This window comes from Aulostomus chinensis, chromosome 7 (genome assembly GCF_037954235.1).
Source record: "Aulostomus chinensis isolate RoL2024-O1b breed Wild chromosome 7, RoL_Achi_v1.0, whole genome shotgun sequence".
In the NCBI taxonomy this organism is placed as follows: Eukaryota; Metazoa; Chordata; class Actinopteri; order Syngnathiformes; family Aulostomidae; genus Aulostomus; species Aulostomus chinensis.
The window spans coordinates 23313500-23328856 of NC_141326.1; the positions used below are offsets into that span (position 1 = coordinate 23313500).

Sequence of the window (15357 nt, forward strand, 5' to 3'; positions counted from 1 at the left end):
AAAAAGAAAAAAATGAGTCTTCCTCCTTTAAGTCCTGTGTGAATTTAAGAAGTGTTGAAATCTGGTAGAAGCTTGAATGGATCCATGACATTTTACCAGGTCATACCTGCAGAATGTGTGCTTGAGCATTAAAGTCCAGCTGTCTAACAATAGACACGGTGACCAGCCATAGGACGCTGCAGTCACATGAGTAAGAAGGGCTGGACTATGTATCCTTGATGCTCAACTTGTTTGTGAACCTCAAGGAGCTGAAGTCAGGCGCCGCTGAGCTCCCTCTGTCTGAAGCACAGGTAAGGGCTCTCTTATGTCTGCAAATTACAGCTATGCTAGCTCGGAAGTCCTGAAACATTTCTGATAAATGATTAAGAGTCACTAGATATTTAGATATTTGTTTTTAATCAAAATGCATACATTTTATTTGTATTTCTTTTCTCACCAGAGCAAACTTTTCTACTGTTTTCAACAAATGTGACAGAACTCTGACATCAGATATTTGCAAAATGTGATAAAGTACTTTTGGACATCAAAGCAAAGATGTACTATGCTTTCTTGGAGTCTTTTTTTTTAACAGTGTTGTTCTGTTTTCAAAGAGAAAAGGAATTTCTCTTTACAGCTGTAGCCTATTAACCTTTGAGACTACAATGTTACATGCACATCGTATGAGCTCACGAAGAATAAATAGCTCCACAGAACCACCTGGACCCGGGCAGGTTGCATCAATCATTTTACACACTAAAAGCGGACCGCCCCTCACCCATTATAAACTGTGTGAATAGTTGCCACCTCATGCTCCGCCCTTGTGTTTTATGATCAGAAATATTTGCCATTTTAAAAATAGATTAATAGGGATCATTTTGCAGGGCCCATCTGTAACAAAATGTCTGACACAGAAGAGGTCGTGGAGGAGGAGGTTCAGTATGTCGCCATTTTTTTTCTACTTAAAATACTCTTCTTGATGAATTCAAATGATACATTATAATACAATTACATATTTTCTTTGTGTTTTGTTGTCACTGTGGTTGTTGTGCAGAGAGGAAGAAGGTAAGAAAGTTTCTTCGTAACAAATTTCAACACACATTCAATTTCCCCCATTTTCATTTCCTGTGTCTTATCAGCAGCACAAGAGGAAGCTACAGGTAAGAAAAGAGCCAAACTTTTCGTTGTTTTTTTTATTTGCAGTCAATAGATGTGTATTTGTCTTGCAGTACGGCTGAATTCACCTTCTCTGGCCCCGGGCAACATTTGTTGTTGGGCCCCAGTTGACTCTTGGTATAGCTTCCATGATAACCCCCTGAATACTTCCAAGATTCACAGAAAATAAACAACATTTCTGATTCTTGTTTGGTTCCTAACCTTTTAAGAAAATTGTCAACATTCACTTGTACAACTTTCTCAAATGTGAATATTCACTGATAGTAAACTCGAGATCTTCAGGGTTTCCACTGTTTTTACAAAACAAGTGTTTTGAATATATGAATTGGCCTTCATGGAATAATGATTGACATTTCCAGACAATTTACACACCATAATAATAACTGCTATGAATTTAAAAAAAAACATTTCAGGCAATTTAATGATGAAAACAATTGTTGGTTTGCGGCCCACTCATCTCAAGTAATGGAATATCACTATATAGTCCAACTTGCAAATGAGCAAAAATATGAACTAAATCAATCACTGTCCTCACTCTTAGTCGGAACAAATTGTGCAATCAATCATATTCATCTTTGATTTGATATGACTTTTAATTCACAATGGCTATTATCTTTTCTTTTGTTGCAGATGAGTCGAAGCCAAAGCCCAAGTAAGATTCTTACCTCTCTTTTTGTTCAGCTGTTAAAACACCCAAGTCTACAATAATGAATTGCTTATTTACAGATTTATGTCAAACATCACCGCCCCAAAGATCCCAGATGGAGACAAAGTGGATTTTGACGTGAGTTGACCCAAGTGACATCCGTTTGAGCAGAGAGACACGTGTTAACGTGATCTGACGTGGGCTTGTGTTCGTGATTCAGGACATCCACAGGAAGCGTCAGGAGAAGGATCTGTCGGAGCTGCAGTCTCTGATCGAGGCTCATTTCATCCAGAGAAAGAAAGAGGAGGAGGAACTCATTGCACTCGTTAATAGAATTGTAAGGAATTCTTTATGCCATATAAACTACTACAATAAATAACTCATTTCAGGAGAATTACACTGGTCGGAATCAACTCTCTGAAGTGGCACTGGATCAACTGGCAAAGCTTCTGGTTTCCCCAGTGAATCCCTCGATGTGTGTTTATGTTTGGGGGCTTTTAGGAGAAGCGTCGGGCCGAGAGAGCAGAGCAGCAAAGAATCCGGGCCGAGAGAGAGAAAGAGAGGCAGGCCAGACTTGCCGTACGTTCCATCAGCTTCTGTCAGCTCACTACGACTTGAAGGCTACGGCTCCTCTTCAGCTTGACTCACATGTGTCTCACACAGGAGGAGAAGGAGCGGAAGGAGCTGGAAGAGCAGCGTAAGAAGCTGGATGAGGATGCCAAGAAGAAGAAAGTCCTCTCAAACATGACTCAGCAGTACGGTGCTGGGCAGAAGGTCCTTCAACTTCTGTTTGCCTTTAAAACAAGTGTGCAGAGGTGGAAAAAGTACATCCCAAACCTGCTACTAAAACCTACGAGTAAAATGAGAAAAACTTTACCTACATCTGATACTACTTTATTCTTCAAAATCACAAAATTTAAAAAGACTTTTAACATGCATACTGATTTTCCAGTCTACGTATAATACAGTATATCCATGTGAAATGGTAATATTGCTGGCACATACTGTTAGATGCTCTATAATATTATGACCGTCACAGGAGGCATCTATACTTCGTTACTAATACTTACGTATTGGTACTTCTAAATCTCTGCAGCTCCACTAATCAGAGTTTTCGTGATGAAAGTCCTGTTCTTTTCTTGTTTTTCAGCCACTTGCAGGAAAGATAAATAGTAGGCTATCAGCTTTGTGATTCCATTTTCATTCCACCAACACAGAGTGAGAGTAGAAGAGGCAAGAAGCAAACCGAGAGGGAGAAGAAGAAGAAGATCCTGGCTGACCGCAGGAAGCCTCTCAACATCGATCACTTGAGTGATGACAAACTCAAGTACGGCACACTTGCTGCATTCTCGTTCACCGTGTTTTCAGAAACTCACTGGGATGATCGTCTATTTTTAATGAGTAAATCTAACGACTGTGGTATCAGATATAAAAGAGGAGCAGGTGCAGTAACTCTTCGTTGGTGTGCAGGGAGAAGGCTAACGAGCTGTGGCAGTGGCTGATGGGACTGGAGGCTGAGAAGTTTGATCTGGGTGAAAAACTCAAAAGACAGAAATACGATGTAAGTCTTCCAACTGCTGGTTCAACAAGATTAAGAGGGAAAAGAACAGACAAGTGTATCACCAGGAAGAAACAACCACTGCTGACACGAGGGTTCAATGTAGAATGGGATGTTTGTTAGTTGTTGAAGGAGATTTTTGGTATAATTTCGGCACAGATACTAGCATGCGTTAAGTTTTTATTTAAGCCTCAAATGCAAATTTAAGGTTTGGCTTGTTAAATCTGTTTGTTTTTTGTTTTTAAATTCTTAGTAAGTGTTTGTGTGCTCTTACAGATTAATCAGCTTCTAGTTCGAGTCCAGGATCACCAGAAGTAAGTACAAAACCTCCTGAGAGGAAACTATTTGATTACTATTTCGACCTATTGATGGTCTGATCTCTACTATGATTCCAGTCCTACAAAATACCTCTTGCTATCATATTTGTCCATGTTCCATTTCCCATTCCCATAAATGGTTCTGGGGCAGATAAATGCAATTTGTGAGACTTGTTTTTGTTTTGTTTTTCCAGATTTGGTGCTCATGCAGTCAGTGCAATTATTTATTTGAAAGCTAAAACAAAACCGCCTCACATTGCAGATTAGTCTCAACCCTCCCTGAGAAGGACGTCTTTTTCTAAGCTTACAGCCTGCAAGACCTTCTCCTTGTTTCTTAACATTACAGGAGATGCTGAGGCCTAATATTCAAGACTTATCAGTGACCTGTAGACACCCTGCACCTCATCCTGATCAAATCTCAAAAAAGATCATGGATTTCATAGTTTCAGCAGGATCTTGTTTTTAATGTTTGGAATACAAATTGCAGGTTGACATTTCTTTTCACCATCACACCCCAACATGTCAAAACGTATTATCAATCTGCTAAGTGCTGCAATCCAGTGTAACGACCTCCATTTGTCCTTTCACAAGCGACTGCAGTGTTTGACTTGTTGTTGCATTAACATTCTCCTGCACTATTTTAGTGCCAAAGGTCGCGGCAAGGGTAAGATGGGAGGACGGCTGAGGTAAAGGAGCCAGACAGGAGGACGTGGTCAACACCCGAGTCTGGCATGTGTCCATGATGTGTTTTCATTGTTCTGCATTGTTACATGAATGTGAATTTCTCCAGATATCAAGTTAATAAAATCAGCCATTGCATTCACTTTGCCTCTGTAAGCACATTATCTGACCGAAACATGCTGCATGCTTAGAAAGTGTAACGTGATAAAAAGCTTAAGCTCCACCCTGCCAGGAGAGTGTGGGTGAAGCTCACGAGCCTGGATGTCTTCCTCAGGTTTCCCAGTTATAAAATCAAGTTAGAGGTGATAGAATAATCTAAAATAAGTCTTGACGGATTGAACTCTTCATGGCAAGATTCGAGTAATTTTGGAGGAGGTGCTGGATGTGAAGGAACACTTGGTAAATTTGACTGCACAAGGGTTCTAACTAGTTTTTCTGACTAACTAGCATTAACTGGAGAATTACAAGTGGCAATAGCAGGTCCACCCTCGGAGAAAAAACAAAAGTTAACTAGTCTAATCAGAACCTTGACCTGGGGGACATTCAGACTGATTGATGAGAGTGCGTACGTTGCCATGGCAACAAATACTTTTCATAATGCAGACATATTGTACAGGTATCATTTATTTATCATTTCTAGCTTGAATTCAAATCTACAATAAGAGCAGACATTCCTCAGCAAGGCTCCACACAGTGGTGATGAACAACATAATATCTATTGTTTAAATGACATACGAAAAATAGAAGAATCTTGTACAGGAGCATGGGTGATGCTGCTGATGGAGGCTTGATGATGGATGTGTCTTCATTATCGTCCTTACTGTACATTAAAACTATGCTTGGATATACACATATCAACACTGTTGCATTTTCAAGTTGTGGGTCTCTGCATTCAGATTTATTCAGCGACTCAGCAAGGCTTGAGGAGCTTGAGGGGCCCGTGAGGATGAGGGTCCATGTAGGAGGAAGAGGCAGGTCACCCCTCACCACAAATGGGTCTCTCTGATCTCAGCTATCACCTGACTGGCTTTCTGCAACGCCTGAAAGGAGAGGAGGAGAGGGCGTGAGGTCAACAATTTTGTGTTATTTTATTATCTTTTTTTTTTTAAACTAAAAGTCCATGATTCAGGGAAACCAAGCAGGATTTACCATTCCTACAGTGAGTAGTAGATATAGGCTGATCATTAATATTCTACCTGGATTTAAGTCCTGTAGTACAATATTCACTTAAACCTGAAACAACTAGTTTTGGAATTTGGCAGTGCAAACAAGCTGTGAACACAACATGGATGTTTTATCCCCTTTTATATTGATCTGGGGAACTTGTTAGCAAACAGTTGCATATCTACAGTGCCATCAACTACAGAGCAACAGGAGTGCTCATTTGGAGTTTTATTTCAAGGGTATATTCTAAAGAGAAGGTGTGGTGGATGTAACTGGGCATGAACCCTCAACTGGGGAGTATTGATGAGGGTATCTTGTTCGACGCTGGATTTCTTTAGCCATCTACCTTTAGCATGTCTGCAGCCTCATTGCGTCTCTGAGCCATGTCCTCAGACTCTGTCAGCAGGTCGTCCAGCAGTGCCGTCTTATATAACTGACCCACCAGCTCACTCTGTAGGCAGTCTTTCACATGGTTCACCAGGAAGTGCATCACTGCCTTCGGTACACTGAGACCAAACAACAACACAGAGGGACAGCACATTAAATGAGGCTGACCTTGAAACTTCTGGATAAAAATCATCCTCATTTGATAGTTTTATTCAATAAATACATCTTCGATTCAAAGGGGATGAGGCCCCAGCTGTCACTGTTGCAGAGGCATAAAAATCATGTCAAGGTTACTATAAAATGGAGCGAGGCTGAGCGTCTATACCTGTCCTGAATGTTTTTCCGTACGATAAGAAAGTATGATTTGATAAGTCTCTCGATGACCTCACAGTCTCTCTGTTCCCGAGCCGACAACTTCCTGGATACTGGAACAGGCTGGTGACAAACAGGCAGCAGATCTGATGGTTAACGAACTACGACATGGGATGTGATCAAGAAAATAAATACATTAACAGTAAAAACAAGAGTGAAGTTGTCATTGCAATGGCAGGGCAGTGGTGTAGCATTTCAATGTGCAACACTAAACAGTAGGGGGCGGCATGGCTCAGAGGAAGAGTGGCTGTCTAGCAACCAAAGGGTTACTGGTTCGATCCTCACTTCCTCTGGTGACCATGCCGAAGCAAGATACTGAACCCCGCTCCTGATGGCCTTGCAGCGGACTGGTGACCCGTCCAGGGTGAAACTCAATAAACACTTTCATGAGCTGTGCACACTCACCACGTCTAGCAGGTTGACAGCGTGGCCCTTCTGTGGGCTGCCAGTGAGGGGAGTCTGGGGTACGGTCCTGTCACCTACCGGACCCTCCTCTCCCCTCTTTAACATGCCCCTCCAGTTCCCTGTCCCACCATCTGGCTGCTCATTAAAGGAGCCACTCTGAGAGACGCCAGCAGCTGCTGCCTGTAGCGGAGAGAGAGGTGAGGGGGTTGAGCTACTGTCAGGGAGACATCGGGATCCAGCACTTACAGGGGCTGGAAAAGCCTCGAGTGCATAGCAGCCAAGAGGTTAAAATCAACAAGGTTAATAAAATATTAGGAGAAAGAGCAAAGGATAAAGAATGGTGACGTTCCTTTTCAAAGCAATTGTCAATAGATTATTACAGGCTTTCTTTGGCATCAGTACTATTCAAAAGCAGCTAATCTAGACTTGTTCAATCCTAAAAAAGAAACAAGAAAGAGGCTTGTGGAAAATATAGACACACACATCTGCAGAATGCTGCGTCCAACTGGAACTCATATTTTATTCAAAGGATTAGCCCAACACAGATATTATATAAACTGTTTTCTCATCACGATGTATCACATTGCTATTAACAGGCACCACAGAAGATTTTGTCCATATTTTCCACCTCCACCAGTGTGAGCAGTTTTTCTTGTTTTCAAATTAACAAGCACATGCCAACCAAATCTTACGTCATGATTTATTTTGATACAGGAGCTATCATGCAGTATGATAAGATCAAAGGTCAGATCCATTCGGATTTATTTTGTGTAAAACTGCCCTTAAACTAATGCACTTGCAAACCACTGTAGGAACAACCAGCTGTTGTTTCTCCATTATCATACAATACAGGGGGCTGATGGTGGTCAGATGTGGGCAGGCAGGAGTGAACAGGACACACCTTAGCGAGCTCGCCCTCGAGGGCAGGAAGCTCAGTGGGGGAGTGAGACTGCCCACCACCTGGACCCTTCAAGGACCACACAAAGACATAAGGACAGAGTGGACTAAAATCTGACAGACAAGCAGGTGTGTCTGAGCTTTAAAACAGGTTGAGAGAGCATTTCACATTGAATTTTCGAGTTCTTTAATTCTTCAGTGAATCCATATTTGCAGAAGTGTGTGTAAACCAGTTAAACGGAGCCAGGAGAAGACAGACAGAAAAAGATACTGAGATGGCAAGAAACCTTACCTTTTCTCTGGGGACAGCAGATGGCAGGTCCCTCATTCTGTTGCGTCTTTGCTCCTATGGAAATGAAAAAGTTTACACAACCAAGAAACAAATGCGGATACCGAAGTGTCCAACTACGGAGTGGCGTTTGGAGTTATTTCATTATCTGTAAGAGACGGAAGAGCACCGTTAATCGCGGGGTTACTGCGGAACACATTCTCTTTGCCTGTCTCTATACCTGCCCCGTTTCCCCTGTCAGTAGATTTGTAGAACGGCGAGAAATAGGACCCGGACTTCTATTTACAAGCACAAAGAGCGAGCATGCTAAAGAACTCCACACAAAAACAGCACTGTCTACAATCTGTTCATCAGAGAAGATAAATGATCATTAAATTGGTATATAAGGAACAAATAATCCCACAACTTTGACATGTTGTTTAGTGCAGGTGGGAAGGTTTTCGTCGCCGCTGTTGCAGGATGTGCTTGCTGATGGAGAATTGTTGGGTGTAAATTCATTGAAGGAGTGTGGTACGAGACCTGCTCTACCTGTAAAGTGTCATGTGATAACTTTTGTTGTGATTTGGCGCTATACAAATAAAATTGACTTGACTTGACACTTATGGCAGGAAATGTATTGTGCAGAAAATAACTACGTATAACCTCTGATACGAAAAAGGACAAAACATGCTTTGGAGATCTCCCTATATGTCTCAGATGAGGCTTTCATGTCCTTTTGGGTGGAGCTGGACACCTGAAAATATTTTCATGTCATAATTCTTTGTTCTTTCAGGCAAAAATACAGTACAAGACAGGAGCTGCTCCTATATCAGGTTGGTGATGTAAACGAGGACTGAGCAGCACAGATAAATTCCAGTTATCATAGTCAAGTTGAGATTTTTAAAAACAAACAAACAAACAAAAAAGCATTTCAAAATCATTTGATGTTAAAACAGCTTTTTGATAGTAGTCACTTACCTCGAGATTATTGTTCATGAGGCCACAAGCGTCAGCAAAATCTGGGTGCTTGGTGTTGATATAAGCAAGCTCAATGGCAACCAGGTTGTGAACCTCAAAAGAAATAAATCAATAATTAATCAGTTAGACAAGTATTACAACAAACATCCTTGATGATATTTCGAGTGAGCAGGTCTGTACCATGTCATTAGTGACTGGGAGTCTCTTCCTCAAGAGGGAGGTGACAACTTCCACAATGGCATCAAGCAGCTTTGGAAATCTGAGCAGCTCCTGCAGAGATAACCAGTAAACACACTCAGCATCATCATGATGGTTCTGGGGATAAACATGAACGGTGTGTGTGTGTGTGTGTGTGTGTGTGTGTAAGCGTGTGTGTGCATTTATGACCTGTGTGCTATAGTTGCTGCAGTGCTGGATAATCCTCTGCATCTCCTCGTGGACCAGCTCCACACAGCGCAGACTGGGCTCCTCCAGACGCTTGACCTGCCTCTTTACCAGCAACTCAAATGAAACCTCAGGCACAAACAAAGCAGGTCTTGGTCCCTGTTTAAAAAAAAAGAAAAAAAAAGAACCTGTTGCTCTGCAGAAAAGAGTCTTTTGGTCAACATCATGTTCAAAAGGTAGGGAAAAAACTCACTGTTGCATTTCTGATCGCTGTGAGAACATCAATGGTTGTCAAACCTCCAAGAGGATCAACAGACTCCAAAGTACGACCGAATGTTTCATGAAATATGTAACAGATTCTTGCTCCACCACATCTAAGGAAAAATCAAAGAAGCAACACACATGAAGTCAGAGTTTGTTCTCATTTAGACACCAGCACCTCCCTGTGGGGAAAGCAGTTACAAGTTTGTCAAACTCACAGTTCGGCCGTCTCTATGTACTTGGCCGTGCCCTCGATGGTGTTGCAGTACTCTGCTGCAAATTTGGTGATGAGCTGCAGCAACGTGGCACTTCGGTCCTCGACGGGTTCACCATAACTGTTGAGCAAGGACTGGTACTGGGCTGCCAGCACGTTGATGCGCGTCTTCAGCTCAGGGAGACAGTCTCTGATGTGATGCATGAGTAACCTAAGAAGAGGAAGGGAGAGATAAGAGGTAAATGAAAGATGACAATCTAAAAACTGTACAAATGTTTAAGTGGCACATGTGGAAAATGTGTTGATCGCATTTTGAAAAAAGGCATTCCTAACAATCTACCTGTTCATGTGAAAATCTATTTTAACTCCATACAAACCGTTACCCATACTGTATGAAAGGACAAGTGAGTAACTTGGAGGAATCTATAGGCAGAAACTGAATAGTATCCATAACTTTGTTTTCATTCGTGCTTAAACACCTGAAACTACAAATTCCTGTGTGTTTGTTATCTTAAGTCCACGTAGTTTTTTTGTCTGGTGTTGAAAAGGTCTAGGGAACTCTGGTTTTCTTTCACAATTACAGTTGACACAATCCTACAGTTCAGGATGAACTGATACAGCAAGAAATTATATTCTACATGGGTGACACGTTCTAACACCAGCATACCCATCATAAAAGCTTTAACATTTCAGAGGGGGAGGAAGAAGAAGTGCTGGGTGCAGCACTTTCTCTGAGAAGACCCCTACTCTTGCTTGTTGGGAACTTTTGACAATGTGGCCATTTGGAGCAAACCATCTTCCACAGACCCCTCCATGCTGCACAGTTTTTGTCCCCCACAAGCATCCAAACATGCATCTTGACAACTTGATGCCACTAATCTGTTTTTTTACACGTAAACTCCTACCTGTTCAACGTCCTGGCCAGATACTTGGTTCCACTTCTGTTTGCGAGGGAGGGGTATTTCTTTTGGAGGAAGGCGTGTTCATCACGAATAGAATCAGCAACTGATTTCTTGTGGTTGATATCCAGCTGACTCCTATGAAAATGAAACAAGACAATCACACCGGTATAGGTCTGTCTTAACAAGTACCAGCACACGACTATAGTGCTAACAGGCTCATTTATCAAGTGCATTCTTACCTGTTGACGACTCCAATAATGCCCAGTTTCACAGGAATGACCCGGCCCATCAATATATCCATGGCATCAGTTCCAGCATCCATCAGATCCAGCTTAGTCACCACTGCTAGCGTCCTCCTGCCTGAGCACACACACACACACACACACATTTGGCTTAAAAGAACACTGATTGGATACACATAAATAAGACTATATGAAGAGGATGCATCACAAGTTAAAAGAAAAAAGGATTTTTTTTACCATCAGGGTCAACCTCACGTGCCACCTTGAGGGACTCTGATGTTGCCATGTCTGTGTTGGCAGCCGTCACTGCTAGAATGATGGAGTTGGGATTAGAGATGTACCTCAGGATCAGTTCTTTGATCTGAATCTCTATATCTTTCGGCTGGTCCCCCACGGGTACCTGTTTCCACAGATATACAGAACCGTGAAATTATACCAAACATGTGTGGACTTGGGGGGGGGGGGGGGGGGTGGCAGATGGTTAACTGACTGTACCTTTGTAATGCCAGGGAGGTCCACCAATGTGAGGTTCACGACATGTGGTGAGAAGATCTTAAGGTGAATGGATTCTTCACTAATACCCTGGAGGGACAACAAAACAAAGGCATTGGTTTATCTTTAGGGGCCATTACTGCTTGAGATGTTTTGTTTTTTTTCATAATCTCAATCGGATTGCTGATATTTCAAGCAATTATTCACATTCCTTCTCAATGGATGTAATTAGCGTACCTTGTTATTGCCAGAAATTCTTTCGGTTTCTGCTTCAATTTCTTGTCTGATCTCCTCGAAGTTTGTGTAGAGCTGAAAAGAAGATTTAAGAGGGTCAAAACTCTTGTGTGGTGGCAACATTGATGTCATTTTCTCAATCAAGTAGTAGTTTTTAATATCATAGTTAGTGCGCATAGAAAAATAGGATTACACAACAGAATAATTTACAAAGAAACATCTGAGAAGTGCTGTTCAGTGTCATGGGGCTATCAGGACCGGATAAAGACTTCTTTGTTCACAGATGAAGGACTACAGACGTAATTCAGCCTTCGCAGTCTTTTAGCCTCCAGCCATTAGAATATTCTTAGCTACTGAAAGGGTGTGTGCCTGCTCTCAAAGCAGATGATTGACATTGCTGTTGTAAACCTACAGAATCTTCTCCAGTATTTAATCCAGACATGTCTGTGAATCAATCCAGAATACAGTTTGTTTTTAAACAATCTAAACCGGTTAATCATAATCAGGCACATTCAGAAAATGTGAGAACATGAGACTGATAATGTCACCTTGTTTTTGGTGTGAAGAAATTTGCCCCATTCCTCTCCGACAACACCTGAAGAAATACACAGTTGAAGACATTTGTTTCAGTTAATGATAAGACAGATGTGGCCTTCAGATCAGTGTTACTCCTATACTTAACATCTCAGGGGAGGATGCCTCTGTTGGCAAAGATGGGATGGAGAAACTCTTCAGCGCTAAAGAGCCACAGCTGAAGAGTTTTTCCTCAAAAAATGTAAGTACACAGCGGAAAAACTGTTGCTTTCACACAACAGTAATGAATGTAAATCCTACATTAAAAACAAATAAAGCAAAGCATGTTCTGAGAAAGCAAAGAACCTAAAGGTGCTTTAAACTATTTAAGCCACAATAATTGAGCTGACGACAAAACAAGGGAACATAACAAGGGTGGAGTCTGTTAGTCGTCTTCGAAGGAGATGGTATTTGACGATATTTAAGTTGTTGTACAAAGAAGTTGCACTGGTGTGGAACGTACTTTTTAATTACAAACTGAAAACAACTCACTCCTACCAATTTTCTTCATCTTAACCCAACTGACAGAGACCAAACCCAGACAAGGGCATGAGGCACAATGAAGTAAAGCCACATGGTTTGGCAGCTACTTAAATACGAAGCGAGATGGGGCAAAGTGGGGGGAAAGAAACGGGGGGGGGGGGGTTATGTAATACACAAACATAATAGGGCAAATAACAAGGAAAAGGAGACCTCTGTAAAGGCGTCCATTTTTCTTGGATTCTGTGGTTAAGGAGAGACGACAGGAGACAAAAGGGTTAGCCTGCATATCTGCAGCTCCTTCATGTGAGTCTGCAGCAATCCAGAGTTACTGTGAGGCTGTTCCTCAAGGATACATGACATAAATGCATGATCTTGGCCAACTCAGACCCCTGTTCCCTTCATTGCATTGTCATGAATTAAGATATTACATGGTAAAAGCAGGCTTGAAGGACTAAAAGAGTGTTTCTTTAAAGTCAGCGTGGTGTTGTTACCGCACAACTTCTCTTCTGCAGAATTAACATGCTCTCTGTGTCATTCACATGCTCGTTATACATCCGAAATTCCATCTGATAACTGTGGCAACTCCTGAACTGATATCAATCTGAAAGGCAAAATACCTTTTCTTACATCAACAACAAGAACAACGAAAAGCTCTGTTTTATTGCAAGGTCAACATATAAAAACTACACAACAATCAAAATTTGATGTTACCATTCTCTTCACTGGTCTTCCTGCTGTCTTCTGGGTCGATGTGCACCAGCTGTAGGATAAGGGGCCGGCGTGTGACGATGCCAGTGCCACGTGGGAGGATGTCCCTGCCAACAAGGCTCTCTAAAACAGAACTCTTCCCACTGCTCTGTAGACAACAACAAAGCAAAATGGGAAACCATAAAGCATGACTCACAAACCGGACAAATCAGTTCTCTACTGAGGCTGACTGCATGTGACTACTTCTCTGTCTGCTACTATAAGCACCTTGTGCAGTAGAGAAATGCTAAATTCAATCTGCTTTACTGAGGCATCTCACTTGGCAAACAAATTCCTCTGTCATTGACCAGTTCTTATTTCTTCAGTGTGAAATGAGGGTTAAAGTGTCCAATGCCACTCACTCTTTTGAAGCAACCCTACTGTTTCGTCTGACATGGACGGACCTTGCAGTAGACATGACATATTGTTAATACATTGGTCTCAGATGTAGCTTTCCTAACCAAAGGTCTTCGCATATCTAAACTCTGACAAGGGCAAACACGACGTGTCAGGCTCCTCAACCATCCTTTGACATGGCCTATCTGCCTCTAACACCCTCGCAAGCCTGCCAAAATGGCTGAGACAGCCACATCCTCTTAGCTGACTGGTGATAGTAAACATGCTGGATAAAACCGCCACTTTAAACCAATTAGGCTCTCATGTGGGTTGTTAGATGAGGGGTGTTAATCTTTAAAGCCATTAAGTTAGCAGTTTTCCATGCTGTTGATCTCCTATCGTGCTAAGTTTTGTCCACACTATGAAATATTACACTTGAAATTAGAAATAATGTGCTAATACTTACAAAAATAGGTCAGATATTTAAAAAAAAAACTACTTGCAGGACTGCTCTTTTAAACAAAACATGATTAAGTGTCTTGGGATTTGGGTTGGGCTGGAATGAATTTGGAAATAAAACTGATATCACAATATTCTGTAACCTTTCAATCGTTGTTGATCCAGGTATTTCCTCTGTTATAGAAATGCACATGTCAGATAAATAAATTGATGATCATCATATTGGTCCTAAACCTTAATGAGAGGTGTATTCATAACTTTCACCTGAATTTTCAAACATTTCATTTTGTGAAGCATCTGATTTGCTATTTATTTCTCAGCACTGATTAAGAAAGAGAGGATACTTATAACAGTGCTCAATACTGGGGAAAATATCCACGATACAATAACGAATTCAGACAATTTTCATTATCTATCAATATTCTATCCAGTGTGAATGGGAAATATGAACCATGCGCTACACTAAGGATGTGTGTGGGTTCATCTATCTAAATTTCATCATAAAAACAAAATTCTTTCATATGATTACAAATCCATAGAAATGTGTGTAACTACACGAGCCATGCTACATGTATAGTAAACTGGCAGCTGTCATTTCCTTAACCGAGCCTCGAGCTCAATGCTAAGGGAGAGAGAGAAGGTTAGCTTAATTTTGGTGTGACGTTTTTGTTTTGTTTATTACGCCAGGGTACAATCTATACAAATACGTTTCATCCGCCTGCCTGGAAGTGAAAGAAAACCTGCAGTAAAACAGAAGTTGTAGCAGGAATTAGTTACAGAGGCTAACTAACTTGCTAGCCTTGAAGCAAAGTGACGTTTCTCACCTGAGTCCCCACAACGACTATCTGCGGCAGCTGGATAATATCTGCGCCCACCGTGTTAAAAACATCTTGTAGTTTGTTAATGACAGGTATGAGGGCCTCCATTAGCTCCAAAGCTGATCCCGACCTGTCGAAAGGACAAATTTCTTTCCACTGCCAAACGCCGACGGGGACAAAGTCATTCAATGTCCCTCGGCTAACTGCTATTGTATACCTTCGTTCAGCTAACAACTGCGAACACAAGTTGCGCACAGTTGCATTGTGGGAGTTTGAGTTTCGCTTGACTGGAGAGGCTTCAGACTGGAAGACCTCAGATATACACCCCGCAGATATACGCCCCTCGACTGGCTCAAGTTTAATCTTTCACTTCATCACGCATCTAAT

The 15357-nt window shown here is 41.6% G+C and overlaps 2 protein-coding genes across 5 annotated transcripts; one reads left to right on the forward strand and one right to left on the reverse strand.

Moving 5' to 3' along the window:
- The first annotated feature begins 167 nt into the window (after positions 1 to 167).
- On the forward strand, positions 168 to 4465 carry tnnt2d (troponin T2d, cardiac). 3 transcript variants are annotated; one of them, XM_086209422.1, is made up of 11 exons: positions 168 to 290; positions 861 to 1136; positions 1783 to 1804; positions 1879 to 1936; positions 2019 to 2135; positions 2300 to 2377; positions 2462 to 2572; positions 3016 to 3125; positions 3269 to 3359; positions 3633 to 3670; positions 4318 to 4465. In XM_086209422.1, the coding sequence occupies exons 4-11, from the start codon at positions 1883 to 1885 to the stop codon at positions 4361 to 4363; spliced, it is 645 nt and encodes a 214-aa protein (XP_086065548.1). In that variant the 5' UTR covers positions 168 to 290; positions 861 to 1136; positions 1783 to 1804; positions 1879 to 1882; the 3' UTR covers positions 4364 to 4465. The 3 variants fall into 3 exon arrangements, with proteins under 3 accessions (XP_086065548.1, XP_086065547.1, XP_086065546.1); XM_086209421.1 differs by lacking the exon at positions 168 to 290 and having other exon boundaries at positions 756 to 1136; XM_086209420.1 differs by lacking the exons at positions 168 to 290; positions 861 to 1136 and having other exon boundaries at positions 1686 to 1804.
- dnm1l (dynamin 1-like) lies at positions 4286 to 15234 on the reverse strand. Of its 2 annotated transcripts, XM_086209418.1 has the most exons (19): positions 14977 to 15234; positions 13322 to 13466; positions 12821 to 12850; positions 12103 to 12149; positions 11558 to 11629; positions 11324 to 11410; positions 11066 to 11228; positions 10826 to 10946; positions 10590 to 10721; positions 9689 to 9895; positions 9463 to 9583; positions 9213 to 9368; positions 9006 to 9095; positions 8826 to 8918; positions 7872 to 7925; positions 6683 to 6862; positions 6231 to 6340; positions 5865 to 6024; positions 4286 to 5394 (listed from the first exon to the last, which is right to left on the reverse strand). In XM_086209418.1, exons 1-19 carry the CDS (start codon positions 15076 to 15078, stop codon positions 5338 to 5340), a joined length of 2127 nt encoding a protein of 708 aa, XP_086065544.1. In that variant the 5' UTR covers positions 15079 to 15234; the 3' UTR covers positions 4286 to 5337. The 2 variants fall into 2 exon arrangements, with proteins under 2 accessions (XP_086065544.1, XP_086065545.1); XM_086209419.1 differs by lacking the exon at positions 12821 to 12850 and having other exon boundaries at positions 4289 to 5394; positions 14977 to 15233.
- Between the last annotated feature and the right edge of the window lie 123 nt (positions 15235 to 15357).